The sequence below is a fragment of the Trachypithecus francoisi genome, unplaced genomic scaffold (assembly GCF_009764315.1).
Source record: "Trachypithecus francoisi isolate TF-2019V2 unplaced genomic scaffold, Tfra_2.0 Contig01579, whole genome shotgun sequence".
Taxonomy (NCBI): domain Eukaryota; kingdom Metazoa; phylum Chordata; class Mammalia; order Primates; family Cercopithecidae; genus Trachypithecus; species Trachypithecus francoisi.
Genome location: NW_022681442.1, coordinates 17,869,201 through 17,893,453, shown reverse-complemented (window position 1 = coordinate 17,893,453; position 24,253 = coordinate 17,869,201). Strand labels below are relative to the sequence as shown.

At 46.8% G+C, this 24,253-nt stretch overlaps 2 protein-coding genes across 3 annotated transcripts in view; one reads left to right on the top strand and one right to left on the bottom strand.

Annotated features, from left to right (window-relative positions):
- HABP2 (hyaluronan binding protein 2) overlaps window positions 1-10,322 on the top strand; it is a 35,934-nt gene extending 25,612 nt beyond the window's left edge. Inside the window, exons 7-13 of the mRNA XM_033182320.1 lie at window positions 425-596; window positions 2,390-2,487; window positions 3,670-3,925; window positions 5,031-5,173; window positions 5,956-6,090; window positions 7,580-7,725; window positions 9,978-10,322. Coding sequence (XP_033038211.1) covers window positions 425-596; window positions 2,390-2,487; window positions 3,670-3,925; window positions 5,031-5,173; window positions 5,956-6,090; window positions 7,580-7,725; window positions 9,978-10,142 — 1,115 coding nt within the window. The 3' untranslated portion in view covers window positions 10,143-10,322. The remainder of the gene's footprint in view (window positions 1-424; window positions 597-2,389; window positions 2,488-3,669; window positions 3,926-5,030; window positions 5,174-5,955; window positions 6,091-7,579; window positions 7,726-9,977) is intronic.
- A 229-nt stretch (window positions 10,323-10,551) lies between these two features.
- The window catches only part of NRAP (nebulin related anchoring protein), a 76,123-nt gene continuing 62,421 nt past the window's right edge, over window positions 10,552-24,253 (bottom strand). The window contains exons 36-42 of one of the 2 annotated variants that reach the window (XM_033182304.1): window positions 20,041-20,145; window positions 19,119-19,217; window positions 17,338-17,442; window positions 13,906-14,013; window positions 12,293-12,604; window positions 11,400-11,531; window positions 10,552-10,813 (exon numbers count right to left, since the gene is read on the bottom strand). In XM_033182304.1, coding sequence (XP_033038195.1) covers window positions 10,706-10,813; window positions 11,400-11,531; window positions 12,293-12,604; window positions 13,906-14,013; window positions 17,338-17,442; window positions 19,119-19,217; window positions 20,041-20,145 — 969 coding nt within the window. In that variant the 3' untranslated portion in view covers window positions 10,552-10,705. The remainder of the gene's footprint in view (window positions 10,814-11,399; window positions 11,532-12,292; window positions 12,605-13,905; window positions 14,014-17,337; window positions 17,443-19,118; window positions 19,218-20,040; window positions 20,146-24,253) is intronic. The other variant, XM_033182310.1, reaches the window with a different exon arrangement.

Here is a 24,253-nt window from a genome sequence, read left to right as displayed (position 1 = left end):
CGATGTTGTTGCCAGAATGTGGTTCAAATCAAGTTTCCCAAACTCTACTATTGCCTCAGCCTTCTCGCCTAAGGGGATAGGGTGTGTCTGGCTTCGTGTAAAGAAACTAATAAACTGGGGTGTAGTGCAGGCAAGTCAAACCTCCTGGGCATCCCTAGGCCTTAGCCCACCTTCCATCAGTTCTTGTGTAAGCCAGAATTAAAGAACTAAGCTCTCACACCCTACAACCACTATATTTCATATTTTAAGCAGGATTAAATGTGGGACATTCAACACTTTTTTTTTCCTGAAATTTGTGGTGAAACCCCAGGGTGATAAATATGCAGGTCCAGTTCTCTCACCACTTGATATACCCACCAAGCCCTTTTTAGGAGCAGCACGCCAGTGGCTGTTGGTTCTCACATTGCTACCTGCTCTCTCGGAGGTTCTGATGACTGCTATGTTGGCGATGGCTACTCTTACCGAGGAAAAATGAATAGGACAGTCAACCAGCATGCATGCCTTTACTGGAACTCCCACCTCCTCTTGCAGGAGAATTACAACATGTTTATGGAGGATGCTGAAACCCATGGGATTGGGGAGCATAATTTCTGCAGGTAACAGTTACCTTATTCATGCTCAGTTGATTTTGGTCACTTATTTTAAAACAGATCATTGAAACTCATCAGCCTCTTTTCTAGGAAGATGTTCTTACTCAGGAGAGGCGATGTTATGCTGCTGTAGTAAACAACTGCCAAATCTCAGTGGCTCAAATAGATCAAAGTCTATTTCCAGGTTGGTCACTGTGGTTTATGCCTGTAATCATAGCACTTTTGGAGGCTGAGGTAGGCAGATTGCTTGAGCCCAAGAGTTCGAGACCAGCCTGGACAAAATGGCAAAGCCCCGTCTCTACCAAAAAAAAAAAAAATAGCTGAATGTGGTGGTCAGCACCTGCAGCCCCAGCTAATCAGGAGGCTGAGATGGGAGGATCATCTGAACCCAGGAGGTCAAGGCTGCAGTGGACCACAGCACTCCAGCCTGGGTGGCAAAGTAAGACCCTGTCTCAAAAAAAAGAAAAGAAAAAAAGTCTATTTCTTACTAATGTTCCAAGTATCATGTAGGTTGGTGGTGGTGATGGTAGAGGATTCAGCTCCACAGGGTTCCTCAAATACTCAGGATTGGCAAGAAGAGACTGGGGAATGAAGCATGAGTTTTTCACTACTTCAGCCTAGAAGGGACATATCCTCTTCCCACACATACTTTGTTGGTCAGAAATAATCACATGAGCCCACATAACTTCCAGGCAGAGACGGAGAAGAGCAAGTGGAATGTCTGTCGAAGGTGACGGTCTCTAACCCAAAGATGTTCAGGCTTTCCCATGTAAGGGTAATGCCACCACCCTCCCTGGTGGTGATCTAGTTTCCTTCTTCCTTTTCTGCTGCCTCCAGGCCACTCCACTGGCTTCCTGCCACTACCCTTTGTCTAGCCAAGGCCAATGAGTCAGATGAGTTACAGATTAAGGGGAGGAGGTCTTTGTGTGGTTTTGAACTGGCTTCATAAATAAGGATTTTTTTTTCTTTTTTCTATACTTTTTTTTTTTTTTTTTTGAGACAGAGTCTCACTCAGTCACCCAGGCTAGAGTACAGTGGCACCATCTCAGCTCACTGCAACCTCTGCCTCCCAGGTCCAAGCGATTCTCCAGCCTCAGCCTCCCAAGCAGCTGGGATTACAGGCACACAACACCAGACCTGGCTAATTTTTGTATTTTTAGTAGAGATGGGTTTTACCATCTTAGCCAGCCTGGTCTTGAACTCCTGACCTCATGATCCACCTGCCTTGGCCTCCCAAAGTGCTAGGATTACAAGCATGAGCCAGCGCACTTGGCCATGAAGATTTTTTTTTTTTTTTTTTTTTTTTCACAAAACACTAGTACCTTCCACTTTCTCTCACCTTGAGCTGTTCCCTTTGTGTAGCTGTCTTGGGAGGCACTGGGGAGGGGGACCTCCTGGCAGCCTTTCTCAGAGGATTCCCATGCATAGAATTCAAAGGCTCAGGCAGAGGAACCCAACTCTCACCATGTTTATGTGATGATTTTACTCTCCTGACGTGGAAAGGTCTTCAACAGGGATCTCATTTCTTTTCCTACAAATAATTTGATACATCCTGTGGATCTGGCATGAGACTTGGGACTGCTTCCTCATCCTTGAGATTTTCCTCTGGAAGTCAAGGTTTTGCCGAAAAACTATAAACACCCTTCTGTGCTAAGGTTTTATATCCTGTTGGAGGATTCAAAAAAATGTGGTCCCAGGGGGAGCACAAAAGCCTGGCACCTTCTTATGCAAAGGTTCTTTAGTAAGATCCAGTGGGTTCACCAAGCCTTGACTCTGAGTTGTTTTGTTTCGTATTTTAGAAACCCAGACGCGGACGAAAAGCCCTGGTGCTTTATTAAAGTTAGCAATGACAAGGTGAAATGGGAATACTGTGATGTCTCAGCCTGCGCAACCCAAGGTAAAGGCCGTGGCTGTTCAGACGCCCAGGGGGTGAGGGGATGGAGATTTGTAGGGAGATGTCCCTGGCACCTGGTCCCTCCCTCACCCCATTCTTCCTCCACACTTGCTTTACCAATTCATAGCCCATTGCCAGCCCAACTGCCCAACCGTCTGCACCCACCAGGATGCCAAGCAGGTCTGGATACCTTTGTGGGTTCAGGTCAGGTAGTCCAACTCTAAACTCATGGTTTCTGACTCCAAATCAGTGCCCTCAACAGATATTTACGCATCTCTTGCTGTTTGCCAGCCACTATGCTGGGCCCTGGGTGTACAATGGTGATCAAACTGGCTGGGCCCCCATAGCCTCTCAGGATGCAAAGCATCCAAATTCCAGCCTCACAGTCTTCCTGGCCATCTGCTCTGGCCCCGCTCTGTGCCCACATCTGGAACAATGTGCCCTTTCACCCTGACCAGTGGGATTCCCTCCCTGAGCAGTTTCACATATGTGCCTTTGATCTTATGGTCGCTTTTGTCTATAACACTCTATCCCATATCTGTTCTTGTGCATATACAACTATTCTTTGAGAACCAACTCAAATATCCCCTCCTCCAGGAAGTCCTCCTTGATTTCTCAAGTAAAATGTTATCTCTGCCTCCTTACAAATCCCAAGGAACCGAACAAGGCACCACCTATACAACATTTACTGCCCTCTCCTTTTGTATCACAGTCATCTGTGCAAATGTTTTATCTCACCTATTCTAGTTCATCTGAATACCCTCCCCTCTACCCTGAAAAAGCCTCCACAATTGTAATTGTGCACTAATAATGAAAGGCACAGTGATCATGCACACTTATAATTGTGGGGCCTTTGTCAATGTAGAGTAAATACCCAGTGATGGATTTGTATATTTACATAAACATAATGTATGTGTGTACATGTCAATCTTAGGAGTCATATACTTTGAAATGGAAGAAAAAAATCTGCATTGTTAATTCTATAGACTTGCTTTATGTTACGCAATGTATTCTACAAATATCAACTGTGCACCTACTGCATGCCCACCCTGTGTGCACCGGTACAGTCTCTCAGCTCTGGACCCCTGCTCAGCTGCTGGGCTCAGAGTCATACCTCTGCCTGAGCCCTGCTGAGGAACTGGAGGGAGGCTGAATGGCACAATTTGTCTTTCTTGTGTCCCACAGACATTGCCTACCCGGAGGAAATCCCCACTGAGCCATCAACCAAGCTTCTGGGGTTTGACTCCTGCGGAAAGACTGAGATAGCAGAGAGGAAGATCAAGAGAATCTATGGAGGCTTTAAGAGCACAGCGGGCAAGCACCCATGGCAGGCATCCCTCCAGTCCTCTCTGCCTCTGACCGTCTCCATGCCCCAGGGCCACTTCTGTGGAGGGGCGCTGATCCACCCCTGCTGGGTGCTCACTGCTGCCCACTGCACCGAGTAGGTGCTGGCTGGGACAGGGACCAGGGTGGCTTGAGTGCCTGGGGGTGCTCTTCCCTTCCCCTCTGAGCAGCGTCTTGGTAGCTCTGGCAGCATTAGGGGTTCTGATCTGTTCAAGGGCAAAAGAATGGCTCCTGAAAGCCAGAGGGAAAACAGCTACCATGTCTGGAATGTTTACCATGGGCACAGCACTTATTAAGTGACATTTAATCCTCAAAGCTGTCTGCTGGAGGACAAGCTGAGGAAGGTCAGGGATTTTTATCTGTTTTATTAATTGTGGGATCTCCAGTGTCTTGAGTGTGCCTTCGTACATAGCAAGTGCTGAGGAAATATTTGTGGAGGAAAATATTGTTATTCCCTTTTTGTAAGTGAGGATCTTGAACCTTGGGATTCTGCCTTTCCCTTGCCTAAAGTCGTATGGAAAGTTAAGTGGACAAGCAAGATGGAAACCCCATTCTATCTGCTTCTTTGACTTCTTTTGTCCTGCCCTGAACAGAGGAAAGCATGCTCCTCTGTCTGATGCCATCACCAGTGACCTTTCTGAGTCAGGTGTCTTCATCCATGCCTCTTGTGTGCCTTAGAGAAGCAAGTAACTTCTGGGGAGCTGAAAAGTCACCCCCTTCTGAGCTCCCTATGCTCATGGTCAAGGCTAGTCCAACAAAGCCTGGGTTTTGGAGGTGGCCACGAAGGTCTTCCAGTTCACCTTGTAGTAAATGATTTCTCTGAGATTCTAGGAGCTGCTCTTCAAGAGCGGTCAAGCAGGCAAACATTAGCACCTGCCAATGGATTTTAGAAGACTGGTTCAAGATGGCAATGGCTGTTTCTTTGGAAGGCCTAGGGACAATGGGAGGTCTCCCATGAGAAGTGAGTGAAAGTTATAGCTTACATTTGGAGCTTGCTTCTGTTAATAAAGCACTTCCCTTACATAATCTTATTTGGACCCCACCACAGCAGAGTCTTGTGAGTGAGACAAGGGTAGCAGAGTCTTGTGAGTGAGACAAGGGTTACAGATGAGGAGGCTGAGTCTGCAGAAGGTCAGATTTGCCAAAGGCCACACAGCTGAGCAGAAGCAGAGCCTTCCTGACCATCTCATTTTCCCTTGCAGCATAAAAACCAGACATCTAAAGGTAGTGCTAGGGGACCAGGACCTGAAGAAAGAAGAATTTCATGAGCAGAGCTTTAGGGTGGAGAAGATATTCAAGTACAGCCACTACAATGAAAGAGACGAGATTCCCCACAATGATATTGGCAAGTTCCTCTTTCATGGCTCTCCTGAGGGTCTTGTCCTGGGTGGATTTCTCTATGAACGGAAAGCTGAAGTTTGGTTCTGGAAGGTGCTCTTGATTGTTTTTGGTCCCTGTGGACCCTGTGAGGTCGGGAATGTGTTCCAGAGCTTTTTAGTTTTTGAGGGTCTGTGTAAATGTGGATAAATGCACATATGCTCTTAAACTGAGGGCAAGCTGTGCTAGGAACATCGTGCTATGGAATGGGCTTGGCCTGGAATCCCAGCTTCCCAACTTTCTCACCAGGAGCCAGCTCACCTCCCTGAGCCCTCTTTTCTCTTCTATGACATGGAAACACGGATGCACAACTCTTAGCTTCTCATGTGTCAGGTGACACAGTGTGCATGCAGGCATGCCTGGTCCCTAGCCCCTGGCGGGTGCTCCAGTGCAAATGCAATGACATTCCTAGCTACTGGCTGCTCAGTTCTGTACCCCGTTTCCCTTAATGTAAGGATCCCCCCCCCAACCTCTCTCTCCTTCCTCAGTAGCCCTTTTTTCCCTCTAATGGCCTGTTTCTTAAAAAGTAGATTAAAAGTGATTTCAAAGTCAATTATTATTTCTTGACATGACTCTCGCCCTGAAGTGCTACTCCTTCCCAGGTGGAAGCTCAAAATATGAAATGACCGTGGAAGAAGCTTTTCAGGCACGGCAGGGGCGGGTGGGGCTTTGCTGTGGCCACTTTGAAGCTGGTGCTTCTTTGACAAAGAGGTGACATCACACCCATTTTCTACCTCTCTCTCCACCTAGCATTGCTCAAGTTAAAGCCGGTGGATGGTCACTGTGCTCTGGAATCCAAATATGTGAAGACCGTGTGCTTGCCTGCTGGGTCCTTTCCCTCTGGGAGTGAGTGCCACATCTCTGGCTGGGGTGTTACAGAAACAGGTGAGTTGGCCATGCACTCTCCCATGACTTAGGTGAACTACATCAACCACAGAAGAAAGGCCCAACTCGACTGCCCTTTTGAAGTTGAAATGAGTGTCATATTCAAGATGCATCAACCAACAAAAGCATCTGCCTCATTGATCAAGATCTGGTTAAATTCCTCCATCCGCAGGGAGCCTTCCCTGATTTTTCTCTGATCTCCGTATCTGTCCCTGGCCCCTACCCCTAAATACTTGGATTTTACCAAACATTGACCCTGCATCTATGGAGACCTTTCTCCCTCCCTAGGTAGATTGGAAAGAGGAAAGATCATGGATTTTTGAGTCAGACAGACTAGTATTCAGTTCTTGACTTTGTCATTTGAACAACTGAGTTTTAGTTTCTTAATAATCATACTTACATCCTAGGTTTGCAAGCATGATCACAGGAGATGACAGAATTCTGCAGAGACATTCATTAAGTCAGCCCCTGGAAGATGGGGGTCAGGCCTCATTCATCTCTGTCTGTCTCACAGTATTTTGGTTGGGGTTCTCCACACAGTAGACATTCTATAAAATTGTGTTAAATCCAGCTGTTGATTTGTCTTTAGGATCTGGTCTCATTTTAAAAAGTAACCAAGGATTACTTTCCTCATAGTCCTGGCAAGATTATACCCTCTACTAAAAAAAAATCAGAAGAGTATTTCATGTCTTTCCCAAATACTCAAATATATATTACTCTTCCTTCCCAAATCTTGTCCTTAATAATGAATAGTGAGAATTACTTTAAATAAGTCTGCAGAAATTCCACACATCTGAACAAAGTGAAATGTAATATACAACTTTGAGTCTTTTGAGAAAGATGTCTGGCTAATTGGATTTAGGGTCAACCAGTAAACTCATTTTACAGCCATTTTCATTGTAGTCCATCCGCACTTGTCAACCTCTATTCTGCTCAATATGGTCTGGTCAGCATGGTGATGTCTCAGATGGGAATCTTTTGGAGCCTCAGGTTAGAATTATTTTGCTTTTCATGAACAGGCCTCTAAGACTTTATGTTCAAAGCCAATGAAATGTTTTGATTGATTTCATTTTCTTTACAGGGGAAAATGCCTGCTCTAGGAAGCAGGTAGCCTACTGCACAGGGCACTTCATCCATCCATCCATCCATCCATCCATCCACTAAGAACTGTGCCAGTCCTTTGGTTAGGCCTTGGGGGATTTTAAAATGGTTAGGACAGCACCTATTTCCTCCTGAACCTCATGGCCTAGTTGGGGAAAGAGAGGAGGGAATATACTATCTGGTCCATCTGTCATGACCAGCACAGGATTGCAGGTCTGCACTGGCATGTTGAAGGCTAAAGATGAGGCTTTTCTGCTCATCTCCTGGAAAAATTCTTCCTTTCTGAGCTGAGAGTTGGTGGGCTTCTACACGACAGTCTGCTTTCTGGTGTGGTTGGTGCCACCCTGGTCCCCACAGTAGTACTCTTTTCTCTGCTCCTTCCCCCCAGGAAAAGGGTCCCGCCAGCTCCTGGATGCCAAAGTCAAGCTGATCTCCAACGCTTTGTGCAACTCCCAGCAACTCTATGATCACATGATTGATGACAGTATGATCTGTGCGGGAAACCTTCAGAAACCTGGGCGAGACACCTGCCAGGTCAGAGACTCCAAGTGGTGCTTGCAGGAGAGATTGGCAGGATGTTTCACTAGGCGGAGGCCCCTTAGAGCCCTGGGCTGGGAGCTGGGTTCAGAGGTCCACCGGTGGTAAAGCTAAGACACAGGTGAGCTGTGTCTGCCCCCTGGTCCCCTTGGTACATCCGCATCCACATCAGCTCAGGATGACTCAGCATAATGACCACAGAGGTCACGTTGCCTGCATTGTCTAATTTAACTCTCACAACACACTGGTGAAGGTGATATCATGATCACCATTTTACAGATGCTTAGAGAAGTTATCTTGGCCTATAGCAATTGGGTGGCCAGTGGCAGGGCTGGGATTTGAACAATACAGTCTGCAGGATATCAAACAGGCTTGTGGCCTCAGTGTTGGGCAGCATTTCTGAGAATCCCAGTAAACAGGGAACTGTCCAGAAGACCAGTGGCTAGAAGGAGAAAGAAGAAAGCCTAAAGCTAGAGATTTTACAGTAATATTAACTCATCATTAGGACTCATGTGTGTGTGCATGTGTGTGTGTGTGTGTGTTTTAGCCCTAGCAAATGAAGTATATCTGTAGCCTAGGGCCTTTTGGAACCCCAAGTTGCTGAGGCTTGTGACTCAAAAGACACTGTTGCAGAGGCAGAAGGTGCTGGCTCCATCAACCAGTGCTAAAGTGACTTCGGGCCCTGCCCCAAGTCAAAGCCCACTCCCCATAGTCCCTTTCTCTGTAGGGATCACATCACACAGGGTCCTTTCTAGAATCCCAGGAACAGCTCCATTTAGAATTTTCTGACTGTTGTCCCCATAAGCCTTCTAAGTGTCCTGAAAAACAGCATGCCAACATTCAAATCCCAACTCCTTGAGGGAGCCTCCCTGTACAAAGGAACCCACAATGATTTGCTGGCCTTGAACTCACTTTGGGATGGGACATCTAGGTTCCTCTCTCCAGAGTTTGTGGCTCTCCTGTGACTGTCTGTCTCTTCCCAATGAGCCAAGGATGTTCACATACTCAGAGAGGGGCAGATGGGTGCAATTTGCCCTAAACTCCTTCCCAGAAGATAGTTAAGAAAAGAGCTCACTTAGGCTGGGCGTGGTGGCTCAAGCCTGTAATCCCAGCACTTTGGGAGGCTGAGGCGGGCAGATCACCTGAGGCCAGGAGTTCAAGATCAGCCTAGCCAACATGGTGAACCCCGTCTCTACTGAAAGAAAATACAAAAATTAGGTGAATGTGGTGGCACATGCCTGTAGTCCCAGTTACTGGGGCTGAGACAGAATCACTTGGACCCAGGAAACGGAGGTTGCAGTGAGCCAAGAGGGTGCCACTGCACTCCAGCCTGGGCGACAAAATGAGACCCTGTCTCAAAAAAACAAAAACAAACAAAAAAAAAAACCCTCGTTCAATTCCCTAGATAATTGAAGGATTTCACTTACAGGCTTTGGAAACAAATAGTTGTGGATTTGAAACCTGTTTCTGTCTCTTACTGTATGACTTTTATCAGTGATGAAAGCAATTCTTCAATCTCAGATGCCTAAGCTATAAAATGGAGCAAATCTAGCCATAAGATCACAAGGTCATGGCTAAGTTTAAAAGAGAGAATTCATTTTTTAAAAAAACCTGTCAGTTGTAGTGCTTAAGCAGTATTAAGTTTTCAAGAGCTATCATCTTCAATGTCTTCTCCTCACCATCATCATCCTCGCCACCTTCCATGAGGGTTTAATATGAACCAGGCACTGTTCTATATACTTTCCAAATAATTAATCTTCACAAGAACCCTGGGGGATGGGGATCTATTGCTATCTATGGTTTACAGTGTGAGAAACTGAGGCCCAAGGTCACATGCCTGGCAGGTGGTAGGGCCTGGCTTGAAACCCAGGAGATCTAACCCCATAGACCATGCTGAGCACCTAGGCCATACTGCCTTGGAGTACCCATCCTCCTCCCCTGTGTGTGCTGAGGGCCCCCAAGAACTCAGTCATAACATCTGCATCACTAAGAGTCGGGAAGTACAGCCCTGCAGCTCCTCTGTCAAGCCCACGTGGACTCAGGGATGGAGGACACTGTTATCTTCTCTCCCTTAGAGTCTTGTATCATGTGAGATGTGGCGAGAGCCTTGTCACCGCTTTCCTGAGAAGCCCACGGAGGCTGGCAAGGGACTCCACCCCATCTCTTCCTGACATCCCCTGGAGAGAGGTGGGGGCGTCTCCAAATGTCTCTGGTTCATGACGATGAGCTTATGCCTCTGTTTCCCTTAGGGTGACTCTGGAGGACCCCTGACCTGTGAGAAGGATGGCACCTACTACGTCTATGGGATAGTGAGCTGGGGCCTGGAGTGTGGGACGAGGCCAGGGGTCTACACACAAGTTACCAAATTCCTGAATTGGATCAAAGCCACCATCAAAAGTGAAAGTGGCTTCTAAGGTACTGTCTTCTGGACCTCAGAGCCCACTCTCCTTGGCACCCTGACACCAGCAGGCCTCATGGCCAACACTGGACACCCCCACGCAGTGGACTGTCCCTACTCTAAGCAGAGACAACTGCCACCCAGCCTGGGCCTTCCCAGACCAGCATTTGCACAATATCACCAGGCTTCTGATGGAATCAACACAACATAGTATGTTCGCTTTCCTCAACCAACTGTACGTTCTAGAAAATCAGTGCTCACAGAGACTGCCTCTACCACAGGCATCTGCAAATGCAGTCTCCAGAATGCCCAGCATCAACCGGAACCACCGTCACATCTTTATTCCTCAGCCCAGACACTTGAGGTACTCAACAGAATCAGCCATCCACGTCTAGGTATCAGAGAGGACCACAAATACGACATTCTCCATTCGCTTTCAGAGTTATTATTTTAATAAAGGCAGATCTGGGATGGGCTGGTGGGCCATTTTTCCAGCTCGCCGAAATCAAAGCCATCTGAAGCATGTCTCTGGTGAGCAAGCTTCCTCTCTGGCCTCTCAAGAATCGGGGTGGACACAGCTCACAAAAGCAGGGCCTTCTTTCTTTTGACGTGCAGAATCTCAGTGGCATCTGGGTTCACCTCCCCACTCTGATGATCTCCAGCCTCCACTGCTTCTGCCCTCCGATGCTGAAATCAAACATATCCCAAGTTAAAACTGAAGCTCCCCCACCCCCACTCCTGGCCGCGGTTCCCACAGGGCATGCTAAGAAGCCCCGGGAGCATTTCACAGGCTCACCCTCCCCTTCCTTTTCCCCTCTTCTACCCTCCCAGAGAAAAAGGGCCCTCAAGGCAAGAATGAGAAAGAAGCAAAGCCAATCTCTCATTTAGACCTGGCGTCTTTCTTCTGAACAAAGTAGGGTTCAAACTGCAGACGGTCGTATCCAGCGAGTCCCTGACCCTTTCTGCGAATGTAACGAGCAAGCAGTCAGCACAGCCTGGGCTGCCCTGGCCCGGGATTGATGTAGCCCGGGTAGGTTTGCCTCTGCAGAACTAATGGCTGTGACTTCAGAGAAAGCCCTGCAGGAAGTTTAACCTTTGTGTCATCTGCCTGGTCATCTCAGACCCATGAAATTAGGCGCCTTGTTTGAGCTGCATTTCACACTTCTTTAGAGCTAGCTGACCTTTGGCCAAAAATAAACTTTGAAAAGAAACAATGAGTGTGTCTTTCCCCATGGCCTTGCAAGCCAGGGTGGCTTTGCAGCTTGCTACTCACGTAAGCTCCCTGGAGACCCAGGCCCCTTGCGTTGGCCAGTTCCGCAGCCCGCCGAGCCATTTCCACTTTGTAGGAGCCAGGAGGGGTCCAGCCAACACCTCTGGTCAGGTTCAAGTCTGATTTATACTTGACCTTGAGGGTAAGAGGGAAGCAAGAGGAATATGTCAGCAGGGTTTGGAGTGGTTTGACCACTAAGTAAAGAAGATTAAAAAGGCAGCCACAATGAGACTATGTTGTCTGTCATCAGTAAAGCCAGAACAAGGGGAACAAATTTATCATAAGGGGCCCCAATGCGCTGTGAGTCCAGCCGGCATGTTGCTGTCTCTTGCATCTTCCCATTCAAGTGACAAAAGTTGCAACTGGGAGTGGGTGGGGCAGTGACACCTGCTCCACACACTCTGTGGCCTTAGGGAGGCCACTTCCCTTCTCTGGGCTTCAGTTTCTTCCCAGGGAAAGTGCAAATGCTGAGTTAATAGCTACTAAGATCCCTTGGAAACAGTTCAGCATAGCCATCAAGAGCTTGGGCCCTCACAGCACACAAAAAGAGGTTGATATCCCAGGTCTGCCACTTATTTGTTATGGGATCTTGAGTAAGTCACTGAACCTCTCTGAGCCTCAGGTTCCTCATCTGTAAAACGAGGCAGTCCTGGGGTTGGCATGAGTGCCAATGGCACGAGGCTTGGAAAGCATTTGACACAGAGCCTGGCCCACAGAAGACACTCAAGAAGTGGTAGTTACTGTTGTTATTCTTTCTGGCACTAAAGCGTTAAGTGTCTTGGATTCTCTCTCAGCCCAGCTCCCCCAGAAGCTAACATGGAACGTGGCATTATGGCCATCTCTTAGGAAGAGGCACCAGAGGAAGGGCCTCAGGGGAGTGGGTGGAGGTGGCTCACATCACTCTGCAGCTGGTGGGCCTTCTGAGCGTGCCTGAGGCCCAGCTGCTCCGGGTCACAGGTGGGCTGGGGCAGGGGCTGCCTGTAGTGCACGTCGCTGGCCAGCTGCTGGCTCCTCTTGGCCTGAAGGAGGCCGGGCTGGTCTGTGCGGCTGTGAAACTGGGACCGACTCTTGGCAAAGTCCTTCCTGTACTCATTGTCACTCTGGAGCCTGCCAACATTGAGGAAATGCTTCATCCTTGGGTCATCGTCGACGCTGCGGTACCCGATCTGCAGGCCTCGGTCCCGCAGGAAAGCCTCTTTGTACCGGAACTGCAAGTCAGAGGAGCAGAGGCAGGTCATGGGTGCCTACCTCCCCCAGGGCCAGCCTCACATATGGGGCCATCCCAGGGCATTCTCAGCAGGCGGCTCAAGAGTAGGTTAAAGGCACAGGCTTTGGATCCAGGTAGACCTATCTGTGTGGCCATGGGCCAGTTACTGAGTTTCTCCGTGAGCCTCAGTTTCCCCATCTGATAAAATTGGAGAATGATCTCCACCCCATAGGACGCTGAGAGGATTCAATCAGACAGGGACTGAGCTTCATGTCTGGCATGAGCTCTGGCCCACTGAGTGGTGGCTACTGGTATTGTCACTATTATCATTGATACTCAACAGGAAGAGAAATGTGCCCATTCTCACATAGGCCAGTCTGCCTTTGATTCTTTCCAGCTTTCAGGGACCTAGTCCAGTGCTCCTCAAACCATCTACAGTGAAGACTCAGTCCCAATTTGATTTGCTTTTTACATTTCCAATGCATTAAAGACCCATGTATGGTCCTATTGCATGCGGCTAGTATGTAGTAATACCACTTGTATTTGGTAACAATCAACCTGGCCTTCACCCTGTTCAATGAGATGAGTCCAGTGATCACATGCTTGGATGCTACAATGTCCTAATTGCTAAAAAAAAAAATTTCAAAAATCACATGCTCTTAATTTCTGTACTTATCAAATTGTGGATCGGCAGGAAACTGTTCCCAGGTGAGCCTCCATCTAGCACTGTGGACACTTGTCTAGTCAATGGTGCCCTCTCTTTCAGAATACCTGCTATGTTCCTGACACCATATATGATTTTGTTTTCATCCCTACATTAATCCAGGAGATAAGATCCTTATTTCATAGATGTAGAAAATTAAGTTCAGAGAATTTGAGCAACTTGCCCAAGACAAACAGCCAATTCCTAAGTGACTGAACCAGGATTTGAACATGTCCATCTAGGGCAAAAGCCCTATCTCTTTCTATTCTGCCACTGAGCTTCAGCTAAAAGAAGTCCTTTTATTGCAAATCAACAATCCAAGCACATATTCATGGACCTCTTGGTACTCATCCATCATCTTTTAAGAGTGCCTCTCTAAAAAGAGAGAGAATGGGAATACAGCCCTCCTTGACCACAATTTCTGCCTAAGATGCTAGAAAGTAAAGCCCTTTTTTTTTCTTTCATTTAAAATACAGTGCGTGTTCAGTTTTGGTGCAGAGAGATAATCTTGACAGGTCCTGGTGGTTTGCCTTTCAACAGAACTGGGAAAACCAGAGAAAAACCCATCAGTGACTATGGGAGAGAACATGGGGTCTTACATCACTGGCGATCTCCCTGGATGCCCGGGCAGTCTGGAAGGGGATGGCATCCAGCCTGAAGTCGTAACTGCCAGCCCGGGTCTGCTCCCAGGAGTTTCTGTAGACTTTCTAGATTGGAAAAACAAAAGCATGAGTAAGCAGGCACTGCACTGTCTTCCATGTTGCTGGTACTCAGCAGGAATGGTTCCTAACCTTTGTTGGCTCCCAGGACGGCAGAGCCTATAGGCCCATGTCCACCTTGGGGACTCCCTAGCGCTGGGATTGGTGAGGTTGGTCGTAAAAGGCTTCAGCTCTAAGCCCCCAACCCGCCCATTAGGCCCTGCTCTTGTGGGGCTTGTGATCTTCAAGTATGGCTCATTTGCAACATCCCCTTGGTATTAGAAACCCCCAACCCACTCCTTCTGGTCTTTGCATTCACTTTCAGTGCTTCAGGTTTGCAGCTTCTTGAATTCTGGAAGCTGAATTCAAGCTTCCAGAATCCAGTTTCTTCCCACATGCTGAAAGTGCTGTTCCTTGGGCCTTGGCACTCATGTGTTCGTTAGCTCCACTGACATCCGGAGGGGCCTCAGCCTGGCTTTGATGCCATGCCCTGCACCATCACTATGAGGCATGCTGCATCTCATATACACCCCTGGTGCCTGCACGAAGGGAAGAGCCTTCACCTGAATTAAATTTATTGTCAAGAACCTGACCGAGCACCTGACCCATGTGTTTCATATCTTCCTCTTTCATTTTTTTCCCTTTTCAAGTTGTTCTCACACGCCCTCTGGGAGTCTGTAATCATATCCTCTTAGTCCTCAGGTAGACCCACATCACCGATAGAGGCATCAAAATCTTCTGTGCCTTCATGTAGCTAATATTTTTTTTTCAAGATAAGGGAATGGCTCTATAAAAGGAGGCATCTGGAGATCCCAGTGGAGGGCTGTTCTTTATTCAGCCACAGAGAAGGGAGACAGCAGGAGAGGCGCATCACCAACAGATGACAAAGTGACAGCCCCAGACCGTGTCGGTTGCTCACTCGTTCCACGAGCTACAGCAGGTCAGGGGGCCCTTAAGAACCGTCCTTTTGTCTCCTGGAAATGGAGGTCAAGGCTGGTGCTCTGTTCTACGGGAGATTGGGGGGATTAAGCAAAGGAGGAGTGGCAGATGAAAAGCAAAGTGGCCCACCCCATCCCACAACTGGGCCTGGAACTAGAGAGGACCACAAAGTGCTTGGGCCAAGCATGGCGGATCTCATCATTTCTCTGTACTGTAGATCATACCACCTTCACCTCCATCCTCGCCTCTGACTTCAACACTCGATGCCGTAAACTCTGAGCCAAATGTCTACTGTGTTCTAGGCCCTGGAAATGCAGAACCATTCATTCCTGGGATAATCACCTAACTGATGAATCACAGAGCCAAAATGATTAGATTTATTGGGTCACCATTGAGTTTAGCAGTTAGGACTGAAAGACATGTAGGAATGTTCAGATTATGACAGACTGATGATCCTCTGTAGCATTCTGCTTTCTGTTTGGGTGGCCCCACAAAGGTTAGAGTAGCAAATAGAGTCAAAACTCTGATCACTCTCTCCAAGGGGCACACCATGCCTTCCTAATGAGAACTCCCACACCAGATCTGGGCTGGTTATTGATAGCAAACTTGATGCAACATCAAACTCCAATGTCACCCCACTTTGGTGTCCAATGCACCCCAGCTTCTGAGTCTCTGTAACTCAGGGTCAACTAGAAAGCATGGCCCAGATCGGGGGTCTCCCGAGTGTGTGGGCCCCCTTTCTCTGGGTGACTTCTCCCTGTGTACTATTTGCTTGGTTGTGATCACTTCCTCCCTGAGTTTTTTATTCTGTTGAGGTTTTTGCCTTGCCACTGGGAGTCTTTAGATTCCGTAGGCGCTTTGATTTGGAACCCTGGGCGTTCCTCTTCTTTATCACAGTGGGCACAGTTTTGTCCTCATCCTCACACATTAGAGTCATTTGATTTTTAGTTATTTCGGCTGCCTTACACATCTCAATGGCTTTCTTTGCCCAGGAAGGTCACTTTCCCTCCACATCTTCCTTACAGAGCACTTGATCCAATTGTGCGTATTCTACACGCCCCCGAAGAAGTGCTCTTTCAAAAGAGGTTCATGAGTTATCCATATCCGCATACCCTGGTGGCTAATTTCAGCTCCAGGACTCTGCAGACCGGTGTCCCTTGTGAGAGGGAAGATGCTTCTGTCACCAGCCTGGGGTGACTCTCCTCCTGAAGCCGGGCCCCAAATGCACTGGCAGCTTTATCCCACTTTCTACAGCGATGGGTCTCCAATAGTTCCTCAAATGGAGGCCTTGCCTTCCCCCATCCTTGAAGCATTAATGAGATGGATGTTTTGTGCAGGCTCTGCTGAGGGGGAGGTCCTGCTTCCCCAGATGGAGGTCAGCCCACCAGAGCTGCTGTTCTAAAATTATCCCTTGCACATCCTTCAAAAGCATCAAATGGTCATAATAACTCATATTTACAAAGCACCATCGCATTCACTGCATGGGATCCCACAGGGCTTTACAAACGCAACAAACTAATACACACGCTAACTAGAAGGCGCCTCTTGCCAACCCCTGCGAGGCAGCCACCTCTGGGGTGAACGGTAGCAGCTGTTGATCTGCACGGAGCCCCAGGACACAATGGCCAGGCCAGGGAGGGAAGAATGGCCGGACTCTGGGAGGCCCCACGCTGCCCCAGGCCAACACACTCAGCCTGTGTTATTCTGATCTGACAGTGTCTTTTGATTCCGCCGTCTCTCTACCTGTTATCCAAGGATCATAGCTTTGCTGGCCAAGCGGCCGCCTATTCTATTACAACCAGGGGCTTCCAACCCCTGCTAACAACAAGCCTGGGTTTAGGAAACAGTAGCTTGGTTATGCACGCAAAGGGCACATGTCCAAGGGAAACGAAAGCGTTGGAGGCCACAGTCCCATGCACAAAGGACCAAGCTGCATTCGGATGGGATGGGCTACCATTGCAGCATCTTTCCAAACTGCGGAGTAAGACAGAGCCACTCCATCTCCAGTGACACTACTCTGAATGGCTACAGAGAGGGGTCCAGGAAACAGGAAGAGCAGGTGTCTACACCCGCTAGGACCAGGGGACCACTCCCCTCATGGTTACCCAGAACATCACCGTGGTCTTTGGAGCCATGCCCAAGTCAGAATTTTAGAGCTGGAAAGAACCTCAGTTTAGCTCAGCCCCATTACCATTTTGCAGATAAAAAAAAAAAATGAAGACCACTGAGGAAAGTGACTGAAAGTCACGCAAACAGTTTCTCAGTTCAGTGTCCTTTCTGTTCCAAGTCCTCCCTCCTAGAACTTTAAAAAACAAAAACAAAACAAGATCCACATTGGGTACAGATAATTTTACAAAAGTAGGCACACACTCCATGAACCACCAGTTCACTTACATCACTCAGATGCAGCGCATTGAGGCGGGCTCGGGTGAAATCGGGGTGGTCGGGGATCAGGGTGTATCTGTGCAGGGATTCTGCATCTCCGGATCTATACATGCGCTGTGGATAAGATGGGCTCATGGTAAATGGAGAACTGTGTGGGCTGAAACCACAGGGGAAAAGCAACTGACTCCCTTTCCTGCCCCTCCACCTGAGTGCCCACCGCATAGAACAGAACCCAGTCCTGCCCATGGACAGTGTCCCTCCAGAACCCACAATTTGATGGAGGATGCCTTTATAGCCAGGGTCAGATTGGGCAGCTGGTTTTAAATAGACTGTTAAAAATATTCATCAAGATCTGCTCCAAATGGGCCACAAACCAACACCACGATTGGCCATACCTGGGTGTTTTACACAATAGAAGATATGCAGATATTTCAGGGAATCTTTGCAATTGAGCATTGGACATGCTTTTTACTAGTAACAAGATACAGCCTCGGGCAGGCGCTGTGGCTCACGCCTATAATCCCAGCACTTTGAGAGGCTGAGGCGGGTGGATCATGAGGTCAGGAGTTCAAGATCAGCATGGCCAACATGGTGAAACCCCGTCTCTACTAAAAACTACAAAAATTAGCTGAGCATGGTGGCAGGTGCCTGTGGTTCCGGCTATGCGGGAGGCTGAGGCAGAAGAATCGCTTGAACCCGGGAGGTGGAGGTTGCAGTGAGCCACGATCGTGTCACTGCACCTCAGCCTGGGTGACAGGGCAAGACTGTCTCAAAAAAAAAAAAAAGGTACAGTCTCAAATGCCTTTGTTGTTTAACATTAATGGTAATAATTATAATATGCATAGTCAGTAATTTCTCTTTGTTATAAAACATCTTAATATATGTTAAAGAAATTAGTATTTTCATAGCCCACCTGGATCACAGGAAGGCACAATTTTAAAACTCCAAGATTTATCTGGTTTTTATTTTTAAAGCAGTGATTTAAGAATTACAAACAATTTCAGGAAGTGTTTGAGTCTTATGTATTTTTAAAGGTGAAACTGTAATATTCTGATCAATTCCCAAATTTAACTCAGGCTTTACAAATATGAACCGGTCAGTACAGCAGTCGGGCTATCTGTGAAATGGAGCAGCTGTCACTTTGCATGTAGAACTGAATCCCTTAACAATTTCAGGGGAAAAACATTAACCTCCTATTCCTTGACATAAAGACAGGAATGAGGAAATAGGGCTAAATTATACAGAGAGTAAAAGCAGAAAGAAGCTTTAAATACAGCTGTTCTTTTTTTTTTTTTTTTTTCCCTAACTGGGTTATATTAATCTTTTAATTCCACTGCCATCTATCAACAAGCAACATGTATCATCTGATCGAGTGTTTGGCAAGGGATCATCAATAATACCAAGCATTATTATCATTGTGATTACAAATCAAACCATGACAAGGAGCACTTATTGAGAACTTAGTGTGTTCCATGTACTTGCTAAAAGCTTTCTGTGCCTTTATTTAATCCTCATTTAATTCATTTAATCTTAGAAAATGGTTGCTATTATTATCCTCCCCGCAACCCCAACCTCCTTTAAATAAAGGAAACAAGGTTAGAAGGGATTCAGTAACTGGCCCAAGAACATCCAGGCAATAGAAAGGTTTGCACGCCCATCTGTTCAGATCATCCAGGTAGTAGAAAGGAAGTTTGCACCGCCATCTGTCCAGAGCCTGTGTTCTTAGACCCGGACCACTGAGCAGCAGTGCTACACTGCATGCCCAGGATGAATGACAAGAAAGGACCTACCTCATTGCAGTGTATATAGCTGTTCTTGGCATGAACCAGGTCTGGGGAGTCAACTACTGTGGTGAACTTGATACTGTCTGGTTTTTTACGGTACTTGGTCTATAAGAGAAAGACAAAGATTCTCATGAAACACAGTCAAACATCATGCATTTTTCAGAATGCAGCTTCACTCCACCTTCTCAGTACCTAACATGCCAATCATACTGTTGGAAAACAAGCCTCTCTTCTTGGTAGGTACCTAACAATCAAGAGTATAAAAAGATTCAGCTGCCTCTGTGATAAGGAACATTTTACAGGTATTTACTCTCTCGAAGAGAGAGGCAGCTGAATACTAGGTATTTACTCTCTTGAAGAGAGAGGCAGCAAAATACTATGGCTCCCTACAATAAAGGAATTCAGTAAAGGGCAGTATTCAGCATCAATGTGGCCCTGCTTGGACCCTGTCCAAATACATTCTGTTATTAAGAAAATGAAGAAGGCAGTGTCACCTTCGAGGGAATTCCAGGGCAGGGATCCCCAGGCTGTTAGTATGGTAAGGAGTTCAGTTAATGTAACTATTCCTGGGCAAATTTTAACACTATCAGAAATCAGAAAACCTCTGAAAACAGAGTCAACTCGGTAGATGGGTGGCAAATTCCTCCTCCTCTCAATACAAAGAATGGGCCAGTTTAGATGACAATTGTACGTAATGTATTTATTGAGAACTTTCTAATACATCATGCCTTCAGTTCCTCAGCAGTGAATTCATTTGGAGGGAAATCTCACTCTGTCTTGGGATTTGGTTGCACCTGGCCCTCCAAAAATACTGGGAGTCTAGTGACCATGAGGCCCTTTGGGATCTCCACTCCATGAACAGATTCCTTCTTCAAAAGGAAATGCTAGCTTGCCCTTGTCGCTTGTGGCGCGGACAGGTTGATGGTACCTCGCTGATGAGTTCTCCAGCCTTCTTTGCACTCTCTATCTGTGGAGATCTCAGCGCCAGCCACCCTATGCCCTTCATGCCGACCAGGTCTGACTTGTAGCGCAACTGCAGGGAGAAAATCGTGGGCTTTATCAGGAGAGTGCCTAAGATGACCACAGCATTTCAAGAAGATCCTTGATTTGTAATAGCGTTTGTAATAATGCTTCATCACAACATTTTAACATCTTCACTGGGAGTACATTCTGCATGTCATCAAGTCAAACTGTTTGAATTTGTACATTCTACCAGGAATTAATGAATGCATCACATACGAGATACAAGAAGGTCCCACCAGTGAACTGGCAGGATTTAAAGCAGAGAGTAACCACCTATGTGGACGATCGCATAAAGAAAGAGCTGAGATATATGCTCATATCTAAGCACCAGCTGGGATTATTTTGTTTCATTCTGCCAGTGAGGCCATTACCCGCCTGCCTAAATAGAAACATTCTGCACACTGTTCAGGCTTTGAACTCTGGGTTCAACCTCCTATGACTGGGAGCAAATCACTTTAACCAAAATGTGACTCAGTTTCTCTCTGTGATACTCAAAGTTCATAACAACCCCTCTGTTCTCATAAAAACACCTGCTAGTACTCAGGGCTAAGAGCCACTCTTTAAGTTAGATTTTTGTTCTTGTGATAATGGTAGTGGAGGGGGAAAGAAGTCAATTATAGCAGGACTTTAAAAATGGAAACAATCTTACATGCCACCAGCTAATAGTGAGTAAATCATTTTAACTTCTTCATGCCTCAGTTTACCACCTCCTCCTACTGTTACTCATTATGATTTGTTTACATTCCAAAAATGGGCTAAGCCTTATTTTCTTTCCTCATTTTAAGAGCTCAGAAGGTTAGGCTACGGCATTGGTCCTGGGAGGAAATAATAAATGGTGCTTTAAGACAGTAGGTCTGATTGGTAACCTTCCCAAATGTTGAATCTCATTACTATTCCTTGATCTGCCCACCATTGCCTACAATGAGACAGTCGCCTGAATGCTTCTCTTCTTCTCTTCTCTTTATGGAAATTAGGCATTTTTTAAAGGTGGAAAAAGCCTCTCTAAGAAAATCTAAAATTTGGATCTAAACGATGTTGATGGCATTTCTCTAATTTAGACATAAGCTCTGCTCTAACGCAAAATATCACTCCAGAAATCAGCCTCTCGGCCTTTTTAGTTCTCTTTCATTTCAGGATTCACAGCGTTCCTCACAGCTGGCCTCAAAGAGGGTCCGTTTCTGATCTACTGTCTGCTGGTTAATGCCCCTGTGCAAATTCGACTGTGCCTTCCAACTGGTGAAGGGAGACATCACTCAGGCTCAGGAGCAGGTTTCGAAACCCCATGTCAGTAAGATTGCTTTTTATACCACGATCTTTCAGTCTACACCGGCAAAGCTTTTGCCTTGCACTCTGATAAAGAACAGAGAAAATTGGATAAATTTCTAAGTTGGAGAGAATAATCCTACAGGGCCTCTTCACAGCCGGGCCTTGCTCCTTTCATAAACGAGATGAAGTGGGGAGCGCTCTTTCAACTTGCCTTTTGTTGAGCTGAACAGTACGATCCCAGGTAAGTCAGAAAGCAAGATGCAGGTTCCCCAAAGATCTGACTGTGCCTCCAACTCTCTTATAAATGGATTGTCTATTGATATCTCAGCTCCCAGCCCAGCTTTGACTATTCACGCAGATCCTAAAAACAACACACCTGCACCAGACTTCATGATAAAAGAGGGGGCAAGGGGAGAGGAGTCAAGAAGAATCTGCTACCAAAGATGGTTTCGAAGAAGGATTATAAGATAATGAGGGACCTTTCAAAGCTGCACAGCTGAATCTGGCTTCCCCAAATGGCAGCCTCACTTTTTTTCCCCTCTTACATATTAAGGTCTAGAAGCCTTCTTCTGATTCACACATGGGGTTACCCAGCACCCCCATTTTGGAGCACTGTGTTGCAAATGCTCAAGCTGTAGCTTTTAGTCCCCGAGTTCTAATGCAGAAGGAATGATGTAAACCACCACACCTGGCTAATTTTTTTTATTTTCTATTTTTTAGAGATGGAGTCTCCTTATGTTGCCCAAGCTGCTCTACAACTCCTGGACTCAAGCAATCTTCCTGTCTCAGCTTCCCAAATGTGGGATTACAGGTGTGCGCCACCATGCCCAGCCTAAGGAACAGTTATTCCCATTCACTGAAACATTTTGGTTGTCAAATGGTTGTTCAGACGCTCAGTAGAGCCACCAGCTGCTGTACTGTGGGTAAGCCACACCAGTAGTGGTTAAGAGGACAGACACAGAGCACCTGGGTTCAGAATCCAGCCATCTGGGGAAGCCAAAGAGATTGAACCAGGAGTTAAGAGGCAAGAGCTGGAAGCCTCACTGTGCCTTGTCCTAGCTGTACAGTCTTGAGGAAGTCATTTTCCTACCAGCTGTGGCCTTGGGTAAGCTACTTAGATTATTAGTGCCTTATTGCCACATCCTGTAAAGAGGAGTCATACTGGTACCCACCTAGATATTAAATGAGATAGTTTACACAAAATGCTTACGCCAATGTCTAGCCCAGGGTAAGCGTTCCATACATTTTAGTTATTGCTGTTGTTGTTATTTCTGAGGGAGAAACTGAGTCCCAAGAGCTTAAGGAGTCTACCTTAGGTCACACAGCTGTAAGCAGAGAGGTTGGGACTGTCTCCGTGACATTTCGTGCATGTGCCTTTCCGGACTCGCAGCAGCCTGGTCTGAGACCATGAAGGGAGCAGGCAACAGCAGACTTGAGAAGCACGGAAGAGGTGATGGAATCAGCACCTGCCTATGATGCACCTTGCCTGGACCAGGCATGCATCTCAGGTGAATCTCTGAGTCAAGCAAGACTGGGCCGGGCTGGTCCAAACTGGGCAAGACACGGGAATGAACCACAGCCATGAGGAGCTCAGCATCTCTGGGTCCCCTCTGACCCTACCCAAAGCTTTCTTTCTGACCTGGGGAGGGCAAGGTCAGGAGAAGCAGTTGAAGGCTGGGGCTGCTCCCTTGAGATAACACCTATTTAGCACTTGTTCCCTTTTCTGAGTAATAGAACCACGTGAAACTGGAGTTTTGATAATGGCTGCAATCAACCTGAAGCCTCAGAACCAGCTGAACATTTCCGGGACTCCTGTTCACAGCTTCTTCGAACCCAGACTCCCTCATTAACCAGTTTGCAGCTTAAAAACAATGCGTACAGCATAATATGGTCATTTAAAATGTAAGCAGTAACATCTTAGCATTTAAAAATGTAATACATACCCTGCCTTTAAAATGTCAGCATTTAAGATGGCCAACTACAATTTCATGGGAGGGATTCTCCTTTTTAGATTATGTTCTCTCTGCTTTCTTTTTTTAGTGTGAAAATGTCCTTTCTTTTCAGAAATAACAGTGATAATAAATGGTAGCTTAAGGTAGCATTTGTCTTTTTTCTTCTTCCTCAGTTAGTAAAATAAAATTTGACATTATGTGGATCCCACCGTTTAAAAGCCATTTTTCCCATGAATCCCAAAGTCTAAGATCATGGATCAAATCGAACCTCTTTGCTTTTTTTTTACTTTCTTTTTTTCTTTCTTTTTATTTTTTTGAGACAGGGTCTCTGGTCTTCTGTCACTCAGGCTGAAGTGCAGTAGCACAATCATGGCTCATTGCAATCTCTGCCTCCTGGGCTCAAGCCATCTTCCCACTTCCACCTCCCAAGTAGCTGGGACAACAGGTGTGCACCACCACACCCAGCTAATTTTTTGTAGAGACAGGGTTTCATCACGTTGCCTAGGCTGGTCTCGAACTTCTGAACTCAAGTAATTCACTTGCCCTGGCCTCCCAAAGTGCTGGAATTACAAGTGTGAGCCACCACACCCAGCCCCTCTTTGCTTTTCTGATGGAGAGATGGAGGCCTGGAAAGGGAAGTGACTGCTCATGGACACACAGTGACAGCTGGACTTCCCACACACATCCTCTGACTTCCAGCTCCACCTCTCATACCTCTCCCAGGTGGCCTCCTTACCTTCCTTGGGGGCCTGTTCTGTCCCAGAAGGCTTCTGTTCTCTCAAGAAATAGGCCATTGACAAGAGGGTCCCTTGTTGGGCACCACAGAGTCATGCTATGAGCTGTTTTGGGGGCCCTCAGGATTGCTTAGCAAATGGAAGAACTTTGTAAGTGGAACTTGGG